The sequence below is a fragment of the Sminthopsis crassicaudata genome, chromosome 1, assembly GCF_048593235.1.
Source record: "Sminthopsis crassicaudata isolate SCR6 chromosome 1, ASM4859323v1, whole genome shotgun sequence".
Lineage (NCBI taxonomy): Eukaryota > Metazoa > Chordata > Mammalia > Dasyuromorphia > Dasyuridae > Sminthopsis > Sminthopsis crassicaudata.
In genome coordinates, this window is record NC_133617.1 from 509,645,578 (window position 1) to 509,660,708 (window position 15,131).

A 15,131-nucleotide genomic window follows, 5' to 3' on the forward strand; every position below is an offset into this window, starting at 1 on the left:
AATTCTCCCTTTTCTTCTTTATGGATCTGGTAAAAGCCCAGATCTGATCTAATTCAGTCCGAATGTTCACTGCTAAGGCTCTTGTTATTAGTGGGTCAAGGTTGCTTAGGAAAATCTTTCCTTTGCTCTCCAAGACAGTTTTGCTGTGAAGAGACCAGACAAATGGACTCACTTGTTTTGAGTCTTTTTCATTCTGCAGGGTTCCCTTTGCTGCTGAAGTCGATATATTGGTAAACTGGGGCCTGTGCCATCACTCCCCTGCTACTTGCACACAGAGACCAGGGGAAGTTGTGGGCATACTGTCCTACCTGCTGCTCTCCCGCCCTGCCTCCAGTTAGTTCTTGGTAACTTTTAAGTGAACTGTCTTATTCATGCCCTAGAAGCTAGGGGAAGATTGAGAAGTAGGTGGCCTTGTGAGCAGAAACACAAAAGTTTAATTCTAAGCTTGTAAGAGTCTGACTGAATTCTAAAATTCAAACTCTCAGTGCTGTCAACCCATTGCTGCCCCCTTTCCCCTTTGATTCCAATCCTCCTAATGTTTCTTAAAGAGTCCGCAAAGAAGAGAAGGTACTAGGGTACCTGCTGGTTCAGATTTCATACCTGTCAACATTGCACAGCCAAACAACATGGCTGAGTTTGGTTTATCCAAGAGACACTGAGTCTCCCCATCTCTAGAACTTTAGGTCCACTAAATAAAAGATGGGAGATGAAGAATGGGACATTTCATTAGACCCAAATACAAATCAAATGATTGAGAACCATCTGGACACTACCAAATCGGCTCTCAAATTATCTAGAAAAACTCCAAGTCCTGGTCTATTTGGAAAGGCCTTCTTCTCTAGCCAAACTATTATCTGTGTGTCAGGTAGCTCTATGGAATAGTTTGGAGTTTGGTGATATCCAGCACTCCCACTTGAAAGAGGAAGATTCCTAGAACAATCACTGTTTTATTTCCTTACTTCTTCTATCAAAGGAGGGTGAGAAAATGATAACCACCTGCCACGTAGGTCAGGACCCCAGACCTAGGTAATTAGAGAACGGATAAACATCACTATGATATAATCTGTAGTTGGCAAGCCACCAGTAAGGGTCACCTGGGGCCATGATGGATACAGGAGAAAGATGCTATTTTCTGAGAGTGGTGTTTATGTCATGGGGCAATGGATTTACAGAGATGGCTCACTATATACCCTAAACCTGCCTGGATTTTGTAAGCCTTTTAAGAGACAAAGTGCTCCATCCTCAGTCAGGATTCAAACTATCTAAACAATATCTTTTCTTTCCTTCAGTGAAGCAGACTACTTAGACACTACCAATTAACTTGTCCTGGGTGCCAGGATCCTCTTCGGCTACATGCAGGCAGTATGGTTTCACCCTCACAAACTGACAGGGAACCGATCCCTTTTTCAAAAAGGGGTAAGGTAGAGAAAGGGAACTTAACAAAATAAAGTCACTCTTTAGGACAGCATCAGACAATATGTTTCAAAATATATTAGATTTTGTTTTTATTGTAGAGCACACAGATCATAGCAAAGTGCCAAACACACAAAACTACAAATAATTTTTTTGGGGAAAAAAGCTGTAAAAAAAATAAAGCTGCAACTGCTTTAGTACTTAAATCCAGATTCAAGGAATCAAAATCTGAGAAGTTTTTTTTTTTTAAATTTGTATTTCAAAAGAGGGTTCTAAATTTATCACTAGACCCCAAACCTCCAGAGCCTTCAAGGCCTCAGACAAGTTAAGTCAACAGGACAGAACAGAGAAGGATTAGGTGGGAAAAGAAAGTTAAGGTCTTAGCAGCAGGAGTCAGGTTTCTCCTGAGTCATCTTTATGGCCAATGGAGCCCTGTTTCTACTAAGAATTCCTAGCAGTTCAAAATGATTAAGACTTCAGTTTTAATAGGCCTGACTCATTGAAAGTTGCTAAAGGTTTTTTTTATTTTTTTTTTATTTTTAAAAATGTATTAAAAAGGCTCTTTCCATTACTTGTAACTCTCACAACTCTCCCAAGAAGCTGATGAAGAAAAAAATCTCAGGTGAAGTACAATTTCCATCAGCTAACTCATATCTTTCCTCATGGCCAACACTAAGCCATGAAAACCTGTAGAAATCCCCCTTTCTGTAAGAATTAAAAGGCTAAAAGAAGAGAGAAAAAGAGAATTTTCAAAAGTTGATATCATCTGAAGACCTTGCCTTGGGGAGGGGGAAGTGGGGGGAGAAGGGAAGTAAGAGAAGGAGGAGCCTTCTCTTAAAAGGGACCTAGAAAATAGACTGCCAAATGCTGAACATGTAACATGGAGACCTCTCCCAGGCTAGGTCCTCATCAAGAAAGAAGGGAAAAAGCGAAGACAAAAAAGATTAGACAAAAACCCACCACACGCCATGACACTTTTCCATATTCCAAACCCTAGAATGGAAGGACATCAGTCCTCCTTGCTAGAAAAATTTCTAAAACCGACCAAAACATGAGAAGACTCTAACTTATCCAAATATTCACACATATGTCCAATTGCATGAAAGGAGATACCTATGAACAAAATCATGCTATTTTAAGCAAAAGGCTCTGTTCCAGTACCACGTTTCCTCCCACTCCCTTTCTCCTGGGCTGCTGGGAATGGTTAAGAACTGGTTGAGAAGTATGACAACTGCACATCTGGGAGAAAACAGAGCTTGGTGCAGTGGCCATATAAGCTATTAGCTAGATGTCCTAAGCAACTTGGAAATCTGTTGCAGGAAGAGCAATTTGCAAACTTCAAGATTCCAGTTACCAAATGGCAGGTTAAGAGAAAAGAAATCAACAGGAGACTTAGGGCTTAGCAAGCCCTATTCTAGGTTGGTAAAGCATGAAGAGGCCATGACCAAGTTTCAAACTCTGGGGGTCAAACAATATATTTAGAACATTTTAAAAAATTTACAATTAAAGCAAAAGGACTAATTTCTTGAATCTTCAGCAGTGAAACAGTGAAACATTTTTGGTGTTTTAAATAAACACAGCCTAGCACAGCTTGAACTTTATCTGCCTGATGAGGGCAAAGTGCCCATCTATCTGACTAGGTGGTAACCAATGCTCCCCAGCAACAAAGATGCCTCAATATCATTTCCATTCAGGAAAATAAGTGAACAAAAAAAAAAAAAAAAAAAAAATACAGATCCTGTCCCAGTTCCTTTCTTCAGCCCTAAAATGAAGAAAAAAACTCTTTAAAAAAAAAAAAAAAAAAAAAAAAGCTATGAGAAACAGCCAAAGAAAGTTTTCACAGAAGGGAGGCTGGTTTCTGCAGCTTGAGTCTTTTTGCTCATTTCTCAGTGTCTCCTCATCTTCACTTTTCGGGCTGGGCTCCCATCATCCTCTCCACAGTCCTCTGTGTACTCATAAGACTTTCGCCAATAGTTCTCAGAGCTGAAGCTGCTCCTTCTCCTGTGTTTTGGTAAGAGGACAGAACGCCGGTTCTCTTCCTTGTCCATTTCTAAAATTCGTGGCCTATTAGGGTAGAGACAAAGGAATAATTACAGGTAGGGGGCAAGAAAACTATTTTGGGAGTTGGTATCATATACAGAAAAGACACTGAATAGGAGTAAGGTCTGGCCTTCAAACTAGCAGCATTACTTTGGGAAAGTCACTTACCCTCTGAGTTTTGGTTTTTCATTTCTAAAATGTAGGAGTTGAATTAGATGATCCAAGGCCCTGCCCAGTTCCAAATCTGTGATCCTTTTCCTTCTCTAGGCCTAAGTTTTTCCATTTGAGAAATATGGGTTAGATCACAGCTGATGAATGGCCCCCCAACCAAAAACTCTAATGTTTTGTAAAATGTCAAAGTTTAGGAATGTGATGTGATTCTGTTGGTAGGAAGAATTACTGTGCAAAAATCAGAATCAAATTGGAATCAAGACTGGCTGTGTCACCTGCCATAAAAAAAAGCACTATATAAACTGAAATATAAATTTTATAGGAATTCTATGTAAATGTAAGCAGAGAGACAGTTTTCTTAACAAACAATAAAAGCTATCTTAATTACATCTTCTAAAGAAGTTATACATACGGCAAAGAGCTGAATACCAAACTATTTAAGAACACTATATTTCTTTGTTTTAAACCAAATGGAAATGGTAAAATCAGGAACATTAGGATATGTTCTGTTGTAGTACCTTACTATAAGAGTTAGGTGGCTTACCTTTTTTTTCTTTGTGGATTAAGAGAAAAAGAGGTTAAGTGATCTGGCCAGAGGCATATAGGTAATGAGTGTCTGAGGCTGGATTTATAAACACTATCCAGTAAGCCACTTAAGTGCTTCTCTGGAGTCAAGATGCCTAAGTTCAAAACTTGACTCTCTACTAGCTATGTGTCCCTGAGATAGTTAACAGTCTCTCAGTCTCAGTTTCCTCATTTACCTACCTCCCAGTATTGCTATAAGGACTGAAAGAGATAACATATGTAAATGCTAGCCATCATTCTTACTATTATTATAAAATCTCCTGGAAAGAAAATATGAACTAAATTACCAAAGCATTCTAAAATTTGTGATTTCTTTAGTTCCCTTTATTTCAAAACTCATGCTATTAAGGTAAGCCGTGGTAAAGCCCAATGTAATCCATACCTATGAGCAGCATCTGGATCTGCTTTTCGGTGGGACCGCTTTGGTTTTAGGATCTGGTCCCTGTTGCTTCCTGATAGACGATCAGAAGTATAACCAGGAGGTAACACAGAGTTACCTAGGGACTTCGTTTCCAATCGTGGAGCATCAAGTCTTGTCCTATAAATGCAATACAAAGAGTTACCAGCAGGATTCTTTGAAAGAAGAGTTGCCAGGCTCTTGTTGTGGTGACAAAGAATTGGAAAATGAGTAGATGCTCATCAATAGGGGAATGGCTAAATAAGTTATGATATATGAAAACTTATGGAATAGTATTAATTTTAGAAAAGTCCTGGAAAAATTTACATGAACTGATACTGAATGAAACAAGCAGAACCAGGAATACACTGTTCATGGTAACAGCAAAATTGTGCCATGATCAACCATGAAAGACCCGGTTCTTCTTCCCAGAGGTTCAGTGATCCAAGGCAATCCCAATAAACTCTGGATAGAAAAAACCATCTGCATCCAGAGAGAGAACGATGGAGACTGAATGTAAATCAACACATGTTTTGTTCATTTCTTTTTTTCAGTTTTTTTTTTTCCTTCTGTCATGGTTTTCCCTCTTTTGTTCTGATTTTTCTCTCCTAATATGATTCATAAAGAAATGTGTATTAAAGAAGTTAATATACATGTAGAAAAAATAAAATAAAATACACATGGGGGGGAAAAAACCCAAAGTGGAACTGCCCAAAAAAAAAATATTCAAGACTTACATGAACTGATGCAAAATGAAACAAGCAGAACCAGGAAAATGTTGTATGCAATATCTGCAATATAGTATGCTGATCAACTGTGAATTTTTCTATTCTGATCAATACAATGATTTGAGATGGTTCCAAAAGACTTATGATGAAAAATGTTATCCACCCCAGAGAGAACTAATGGAATCTAAATGCAGATCGAAGCATACTTTTTCAACTTTATTTTTCTTGCTGCTTCAAGGCAAATGCAAGAACAACACGTGAAAGGGAGCAAAATCAGCAGGAGCTCCCAAAGAAGCAATCTGAGAAATGGGAAAAATGGAATATCCTCCAAAGCAAAAACTGAGAATATGGTATGAAAATGTTTCAAATAAGTTCAGGAAGATCAGGATGGAGAAAATGCTGTGGAATGACCTAGAAGAACAGCTCAGATACTGATCTGCTAATTACAGTTTTCACAGTTCAGGGATAAGCAAAGTCACTTAGAAATTTAGAAAATGCCTGCAGTATTTCAAATGAGAAACATTTTATTTACTAGTTACATTTGTTATTAGTGTATGGATAAAGTTGACTTTCAACACTGACTTATCATCTGAGATTTGCCATTTTGTCTGTCAGGACTCGAGGCATGTTGCAGAGAAAATGTCAGCCTATGTTGGTAGAAGTTCATCACCAGGAAAAGTTCCCTACATCAACAAGATCAAAGGTCCATTTCCTATTCCCTCACATTGTAAAATCATGGCTATGAAGCCAATTGATCAAGATCAGAGGTGTCCTTTTCACAGTAATTCCTATATACTTCTTCCAATGATGGTGCAAATTTCCTTTGGGACATTTCAGAAAGTGTCTCCTCTGGTGGATGTGGATGACTTGTATCTATCCCATCACTTTATAGTACCACTAAAATATTTTATTCTAATACCTGGTTGTTGCAAAAATCAAATCCATACTAATTTTTTTTTTAATTCTCCAGAGATACTATTTCTAAGCTTTTACTATAGATTCTGAAAACTACTCCCAGAAATAGCTGTTCTAGAAAAAGTAAACCAAAATTCTGAGTTGTTTTGAAAGAATATAAGTTTGAATTGATAAGTTTTGCTATGTTTGTTAAAGAGCTTTGTTACTTGGCCTTTAACTAGCTGGATGACTTGGCAAGTTTCTTCTGTTTCTTTGTAAAAAGAGGAAATACAACTAGTTTTACAGTGGATACTGTACAACTACCTCAAGGATAAAATACAAAATCCTCAACTTAGCACTGAAAGACCTCCAGAACTTGCCTTTGTGGGTTTATTTCATCATCGTTTTTCTTCATATTCATATTCTTCCAAGTTCCAGCCAGCCAAACCTGTCTACTAGCCACTGCTGAACCTGAAATTGTCTCCTGCTTTAGGATTTTACTTGACATGTTTCCCACTCTCAGACCTAGGGTACCCAAGGATGCAAATCTTCTCCTGTGACCCTTTCTTCCCTTTAAGGCTCATCTAAAAAACCAGACAATTTGCTTTGCCAGCTTTGATCAGTGCTTTCCTCCTTCTTCAATTACCTTGTAGAAAGGTAAGTACCGTATGCCATGTCTCTTTCAACAGAATGTCTGTTCCATGCCTGTCCTTGCATCCCCTAGCATCCACAGCCAGTGCCTTGCTCATTGAAGTAGGAACTTAACGTTTGCTGAATTGAATCCTTCATCCCTTCCTTCTCTAACATTGAAAACTTTGGTTACTCCTCACAATGATCCTACATCCACAATAAACATTCAAGTATTTGCTTTTAGAAGCCTAGATATGTTGGACACAGCCCCAAATAACCCACTGTTAGTTAAGTTATTGCTAACAGAAGACAATGAACCAAATCTATGCAATAATAGATGAAAAGACATAAGAAAATTTAACAACTTCAGGAGGACTTCTTGAAGTGTCCAAATAAGGTCAAATTAAAAGTCTCCTGAAAGAAGGATATTTATCTTTATTCCAATAATTTAACACAGCAACTGCAGTCAAATCATAAGCTTTTATTAAGAAGCTAGTACATGCTAACTTTGTACCAGGTGCTAGATAAAAAAGGTAAGAGGAAATAATTTCTGCCCTTAAGGAACTTACATTCTAACACTAGATATATAGACACAAATATAAAGTTAAAGCAAAAAAAAATTAAAAATATATCTACTATTATATAATATTCTTTTATAATTATGTAATATATATTTTATATAAAATAACCCAGTAATATGGAATATAGGCAATATCATATAACACTACATATATATTTTATAATTTTTTAAACCTTACTTATTGAAAGATAAATTTAAATGATCAGTCATCTAGGTATAAAAAATTGTTATTAATGCACCTAAATGCACTAAGATCTATATCTGATACAATTCCATTTAGTTTTCATTTTGATATCTATATGCAGAATTACAGTACTCAATTCTGAATGAATCTAGGTTCACACAACTGCAAATCTTAAGGTAAATTTAGTATTCACTGTCAACATCCTTGAAGTCTGAAATTAATCTGAGAAGAATCCAGACATTTATACTCCCAATATAATACAATGGAACTCATAACTGCAATCAGACAGTACAAATACTATTTTAAAATAATATACAAGCATACATGTGAGCGCAAACACACACACACACACACACACACACACACACACACACACACACACACACACACACACCAGACACTAGGGTAACTTTTGTGGGAAAGTGGGAAAGGCACTCAGTTCTGGGAGATGCCAGCAAAGACCTTTTGAACATTATTCTTCAGCTAAGTCTTGAAGGAAATCAGAGGCTGATTCCAAGAGGCAGAGGTAAGCTTTGCAGGCATAAGGAATAGTTAATGCAAAGGCAAAAATGGGAGATGGAATATTGAATGTGAGGATTAATGTTGAGGCTAGTCTACAAAGTTTGTGGAAAAATAATATGGTAAACTTTGAGCCAGAAAGGCTATTCCAATAGTCTAGACGAGCAAGTAAGGACCTGAACTGGAGCAAAGGTTGTGTGAATGGACAAAAGGGGGCCTATAGGAAAGATCTTGTAGAAGGGAGCTGTTTGGAAGGTGGAGAGGTAGGGAAGAGATGCCAGGATTATAGTTCTAGAATTCCCATGAAAAATTAGAGAGACCAGAGCTGGACACAGACACATGCAATGTACACATATGTATATATGTATATGTACACACATCAGGAAAAGAAGATACCTGAAAATGCATAGAAACCAAAGAGATCACCAAGTGAAAAAGTGTAAGAAAAGAGAAAGAGTGCCCAGGACAGTGGCTTTGGGTGTACTCAGAATTATTGGGCATGACACCGGCTAATATTCAGTAAAGAAAACTAAAGAACAATGTATAATGAATTCTAAAGAGCAGTATTAAAAAAAAATAAAAATAGAAGGATTAACCAGGAGGAGAAAATGATCAACAGTGTCAAGTGCTGCAGAAAGATCAGTAAGATAGGAAATGAAAAGCCATCAGAATTGATACTGGTATCTTTGGAAAAAGCAGTTCCATTTGGAAAATGGGGTTGGAAGTCATCTTGCAGAGGTTTGAACGGAGGTGATAGTAGAGGCAATCTGATGGAAAAGCCAGAAATGGATATACATGTTAGCTTTTGTAAAGTCATCTCTTATTTTCAAAGAAGAGGAAAGACTACAAGGATGAGACAGTAGGGTATTTTGTCAGGATGTAAGGTGGGAAAGGAGAAGGAGCTAGTGGTCAGTGGCCTTGATTATTTTAGTAGAGTATTAAATGAGGTCCTCAGCTGAGAAGGTAAGTCATTATGGTAAGTGAGTTAAAGAGTCAATTAGAAGGGCCAGCTACGTGGCGCAGTGGATAGAGCACCAGCCTTGAATTCAGGAGTTCAAATTTGGTCTCAGACACTTAACACTTCCTAGCTGTGTGATCCTGGGCAAGTCACTTAACCCCACCCTCAAAAAAAAAAAAAAAAAAAAAAAAAAAAAAGAGTCAATTAGGGATGAAGACTGCAGCCCACTTGAGATTAGATAACATAAATTTATAGTGGAGGACAGTCAATACTGGTGTGATTTTTCTGTGGTTCCATTTAGCAGCACATAAATAGAAGCAGATGATGGGAGTAAGCCAGGGCTGGAGTTGGACAAATCATGAGTGGCAACAGAACAAGAAAGCCAAGGATTCAAGAGCAGAGGGAAGGATGGGGCTAAACTGGTTCATTTAGGGGTCAGGAGGGAAGAGTGAAACCAAAGTAGCTATGATAGTTCAGAAAAGCATCAGGGTAGGAGGGCTGGAGGCAATGGTGAGGACCAAAAATTGATTCAAGAGCAGGAAGGCAGAGGAAGAGATGGAATGAGTTAGGATCAGATAAAAGAATCTGTTCTGATATAGGAATTTTGGAGTTCTTGAACATGGGCACAGAATACTTATAGATAATGATTGTCACCGTGCCTGTGCAGAGCTAAAGTAGACCAGAGGAATGGGTTATGGGATGGGGTATGGGAACATCTTCTAATATAAAAGCAGAAGTCTTGGCACTGAATTGAGAAAGAAAGGTGATTATTCTAGAGGGTTGCCAGGTGAAGGTCAGGAGATAACCATCATGATTGGGATTGGATGATAAATGTAGAAAACATGAACCTTAGGGAAGAGAAACTGCTAAGTGAAGTGATAACAGGGAAGAAAGTATTCTGATTCCACCTCCCCTTCCCCACAATGAGTTAGAGAGAGAAAGAATGCAATCAGTCCTGGAAAAGACAGCTAGAAAGACAAGTGTCTTTATGGGGAGCCAGTGAGTGCCAGAAAATGGGAGAAGCATGAGAGGAATACATCTGAGATAAATGGAAGTTTGTTAATCACACAGCTAGGATTCTATAGTGTACAATGAAAGGGGCAAGGATAGTCTCTTTGATAGCTCAGAATCTGGGATCACAGATGTACGGAGATTGAAAAGTTAAGAGTCTGCTAACCAATGGAATTAGCAATGTGGAAGAGTACAAGAGAATGGGAAGCATTCCACTGAGGAAGGCAGGTAATTAGAAGGTTGAAGGTCTCAATCAGTCCTTGTTTCCCTAGAGAAGCAGTGGTAATATATCCTGAAAGAATATCAAAGTGCAGTCTTTTGGCAAAAGCAAGCAAGTCTGATGGTGGTGATGTGCTTTGTGCTAATTCTGAAAGATATCACCTGCAGACCTTTAGCCAGCATTATAATTTGTATTCCAGATATGTTCCCAAGCAGAGCCATAATTCTGCACCACAATTCTGCTATCTGACACAAGAGCATTTGGCTTTCAATACAAATTGATAATTCTATTTAATAATGAACCATATACTAAATCTAGTCAAAGGTAGATAATCACGTAACACAGCTTTGGCAAACATTCTAACAATCGTGATTCCTAGCCATTACATTTTTAGATTTTACATTGTTATGTTGTTCGTCTTTCATTGTCAAAGAGGACCTAGACACCAGACGGACGATGTCTCATCGTGCTCATGAATTGGATGAAAGTAAGGCAGAGCTGTGCAAAGTTGTCATTGTCTCTTCCCTGGAGTCATCAAAACCAAGTGGCAAGAAAAAGGTCAAGACGATTGACAACAGTCCAGGATGACCTTGGTCTTTCTAAATTAAGGTCTTCCCCAGGTCTCAGTGTGTCTGCAGTCACAGCCATTCAATAATTTAAGGCTAGGTAAACGTGAAGACAAAAAATGGATCTTCTCTTTTAAGTTCTAGAAAAGACGACATATCCTTTCCTTTAAGAAATCAGTGCTGTCAGTAAGATTACTATTGAAATAAGAAAGATATACACGAAACCCTAGTTTTACAATGCTAGAGGGGATGTGGGAAAACTGGGATACTGATACATTGGTAGTGGAACTATGAACAGATGCAACTATTCTGGAGAGCAGTTTGGAACTATGTTCAAAATGTAATCAAACTGTGCATACCCTTTGATCCAGCAGTGTTTGTACTAGGATTATATCCTAAAGAGATCTTAAAAGGAGGGAAAGGGACCACATGTGCAAAAATGTTTGTGGCAGCACTTTTTGTAGTAGCAAGATATTGGAAACTGAATGGATGCTCATCATATTGAGAATGGCTGAATAAATTATGGCATATGAATGTTCTGGATTATTATTATTCTGTAAGAAACGATTAGCAGGATGATTTCAAAGAGGCCTGGAGAGACCTACATGAACTGATTGATACAAAGTGAAATGAGCAGAACCAGGAGATCATTATACATGGCAACAAGAAGACTATACAATGATCAATTCTAATGGACGTGGCTCTCTTCAATATTGAGATGATTCAAACCAGTTCCACTTATGCAGTAATGAAGAGAGCCATCTACACCCAGAGAGAGAATCATGGGAACAGAGTGTGGAACACAGCATAGCATTCTTATTCTCTCTGTTATTTGCTTGCATTTTATTTTCTTTCTCAGTTTTTCTTTTTCTTCCTTCTTGATCTGATTTTTCTTGGGCAGCAAGATAACTGTATAAATATATTGGATTTAACATGTATTTTAACATATTTAACATGTATTGGATTACCAGCCAGCCAGGGGAGGAGGGGGGAAGAAAGAGGGGAAAAGAGGGGAAAATTTGGAACAAAAGGTTTTGCAAGGGTTAATGTGGGGAAATTACCCATGCATATGCTTTGTAAATAAAAAGCTTAAACAACAAACAAGCAAGCAAACAAACAAACAAAAAAACCAAAAACAACAACCCAACCCTGGTTTTGGTCTTGGAGCTCTTGGAATCACTAGCAAACCCAGATAAATTTGTTATGCTAAATGTCATTACAACTACCCATTCTCCACTACAGAAATTGCAGTAGAGAATGGGTAGAGAGTTAAATTCTAGTTTGTTCTAAGACAAGAAGAATACTTCAGAAAAACTAGTATTTCAAAAATGTTCTCATAGAACTTCAGAGCTAGGACACTGGAAAGAATTTTAAATAAATCAACTCAGAGTCAAAAAGTTGGAATGACTTGCTCATGTTCACAGTATTATTAGATGAGTCAAGATGACTTTAAGCTAGGTTTCCAGATGGCAAATTGAACGTTATAGGATTATTCTAAAGATAAAAGTTATAACCACTGAGCCTGGTATAATGAACTAGACAGAATCCTTGATGTGAAAGAAAATGAAGTGGTGTTAAAAGTCAGTTTTCTCAAAGTTTTTTTTTTTAATTTATATGTTCCAGAAAAGCCTTCAAGTGATCACTTAAAAAGCTGAGATCCAAGTAAAACTAATGTATAAAATATAAGAAGTCTTCCTTCTTAAATCACATTTGGTAAGTAGTATTGAAAGAATTACAGCTTTTTGGGTAAATTGTGGTATATGAAGGTTATGGAATATTATTGCTCTGTAAGAAATGACCAGCAGGAGGAATACAGAGAGGCTTGGAGAGACTTAAATCAACTGTTGCTGAGTGAAATGAGAAGAACCAGAAGATCACTATACACTTCAACAACAATACTGTATGAGGATGTATTCTGATGGAAGTGGAAATCTTCAACATAAAGAAGATCCAACTCACTTCCAGTTGATCAATGATGGACAGAAATAACTACACCCAGAGAAGGAACACTGGGAAGTGAATGTAAATTGTTAGCACTACTGTCTATCTACCCAGGTTACTTATACCTTCGGAAGCTAATAATTAATGTGCAACAAGAAAATGGTATTTACACACATATATTGTATCTAGGTTATATTGTAACACATGTAAAATGTATGGGATTGCCTGTCATCGGGGGGAGGGAGTGGAGGGAGGGAGGGGATAATTTGGAAAAATGAATAAAAAAAAATTTAAAAAAAAAAAAAAAGAAAAAAAGAATTACAGCTTTTTGCAAATCCAAAGAATTGCTATAACTTTATTTATTTTGATTTTTATGACCCTAATTAAAATTACAAGTCTTTTCATTAAATATCCCATTTAGAGCAATTCCATGTTCACTCAAGAAGTAAATTCAGTTCTCCCCTAAATCACTGTCTCTACTCAAATACTAACCATGAGAATATAGACTGCCCCCTTATCATATCTGGGGCAATTTTATGGTGAAAAAATATCCTTTAATTCCTTAAGCCTATCATTGGACTATACAGCAAATTTGAATTAAGATTAGAATGAGAAATTCATGAGAAGGTGATTTTATTCTAGCTTTCAACAATTTGGAGGAAAGGAAGAAAAAGCAGCAGCCAGTCCCTGGTCTTTGTAGGGGAACCAAAATTCCTGAAAGGCCCAACAGTATGTTAAAGATGGAGGTAGTCCCCACTATTAGCAAAGATATAATGCTAGCAGTGGAATCTCAAAATAATTAAAAAGCACCATAAATTGGGTTAATCTGGATAGATAGGAGGCAAAGAATCAAACTTTGGACAACTCCCAAAACTCTAAACAACAAGCTAACAAGGTGAAGAGAGCCAAAGCTAATCCTAAAGTTGCAGATATTCAAGAGGATAACAACATCCTCATTACAAGAAGCCTCTCACTCTGCTCCTCATCCTCTCTAGTTGTAAATGCTTCATGAATATCCCAAATCATTCATAATTGACCTGCTGTGGGTATGGCACACAGATATTTGTACACTTCAATTCTCTGAAACTCTTTTTTTCTTCAGGTAATAATTCACCATCCCTTAGTAACACAAGAAACTTGGATCTAGAGTATTCTCAGTTTGACAAGACCACCTAGAGCAGGTAATAAAAAAGTTTGTTATATAATAAGCTTCCTATTACTGAAAGCATGCAAAGACAATTTTTCTCTAGGATAAAGGGAACTATCTATATCTTGGATTGGAGATTGGTTCCTTCCAAGATTCTTTTGAGTCTGGGATTCTATATTATGGCATATCAACTGATAAACAGTTTCATAATAGTACAAATAGGGGATGGTGCCCCATCCTGTTCCATATTAGTAGGACCAGCTATTTGTCTTCTCTACTCTTCTGGAGACTACAGAGGACAAAACTAGAGTTGCCACTTTTAATTAAGATCTTTTTGCTCTTATAGCCCTACTCCCTCCAAATGCCTGTACTATGCTGACAGGTATTTTCTGTAAGCTCTAGGGATGGAAAGTATGGGTCAGTACCTTTACTTCATTTGGGAGTAAGCTGGTACAGAGTGCTAATGCTCAGATGAGGTGAGGTTACCAATTCCTTCAATCTGTTCATTTTGCTAGGTGCCTAAAGAATGTATAGCATTCTTCTAGTAGAGCATCTTTCCAGACTTTCTCCATGACAAGTTGCTACCGATAGGCATGTTTTTAAGGTCAAAATATATCAGAGAGAACACAACAGCATCCTATTAAGTTCAGAGAATCTTAGACAAAAGAACAGAGTTTATACAGATGAGGCAGCAGGCACAGGAATAGAAATTAAATTACTTCACTTGTTTCAAACTTAGATCATTTGGAGAATCCAAAATTTTGTTCTTTTAATGCTTTCTCCCAATGTGAAATTTTCTAAAACTGAAACTAAAACGTCTCTAGAACCTATGGACATCATTTAAAACTAGACAAATTCCAGGTATGGGCTAAAAAAGACCATGAAATAAGAAAAAAGGAAAAGATTATAAGTGTGATGTATTTCATGAATATGCTAGTATATTGCCCGGCAAATAGTTGTTAAAAGCTGGGTCAGATAGTTCAGTTGTAGCAAAACAGATTGAAGACATCTGTCCACATAATATCCCCCAATTATTTTGGGAAGGGAGAGCAGAATAAAATGGGTCTTCCTGAGGACCTCTAGGAGATGGAGACATTTAAGTTTTCTGTCTCTAGGGGTCATCCTTTGCAAGGAAGGATTCAGCAAT

At 37.4% G+C, this 15,131-nt stretch overlaps 1 protein-coding gene across 1 annotated transcript in view; it reads right to left on the reverse strand.

Annotated features, from left to right (window-relative positions):
- Positions 1–1,488: 1,488 nt before the first annotated feature.
- Positions 1,489–15,131, reverse strand: part of ALKBH5 (alkB homolog 5, RNA demethylase) — a 29,933-nt gene continuing 16,290 nt past the window's right edge. Inside the window, exons 4-5 of the mRNA XM_074281554.1 lie at positions 4,592–4,747; positions 1,489–3,477 (exon numbers count right to left, since the gene is read on the reverse strand). Of these exons, the coding sequence (XP_074137655.1) occupies positions 3,300–3,477; positions 4,592–4,747 (334 nt within the window). The 3' untranslated portion in view covers positions 1,489–3,299. The remainder of the gene's footprint in view (positions 3,478–4,591; positions 4,748–15,131) is intronic.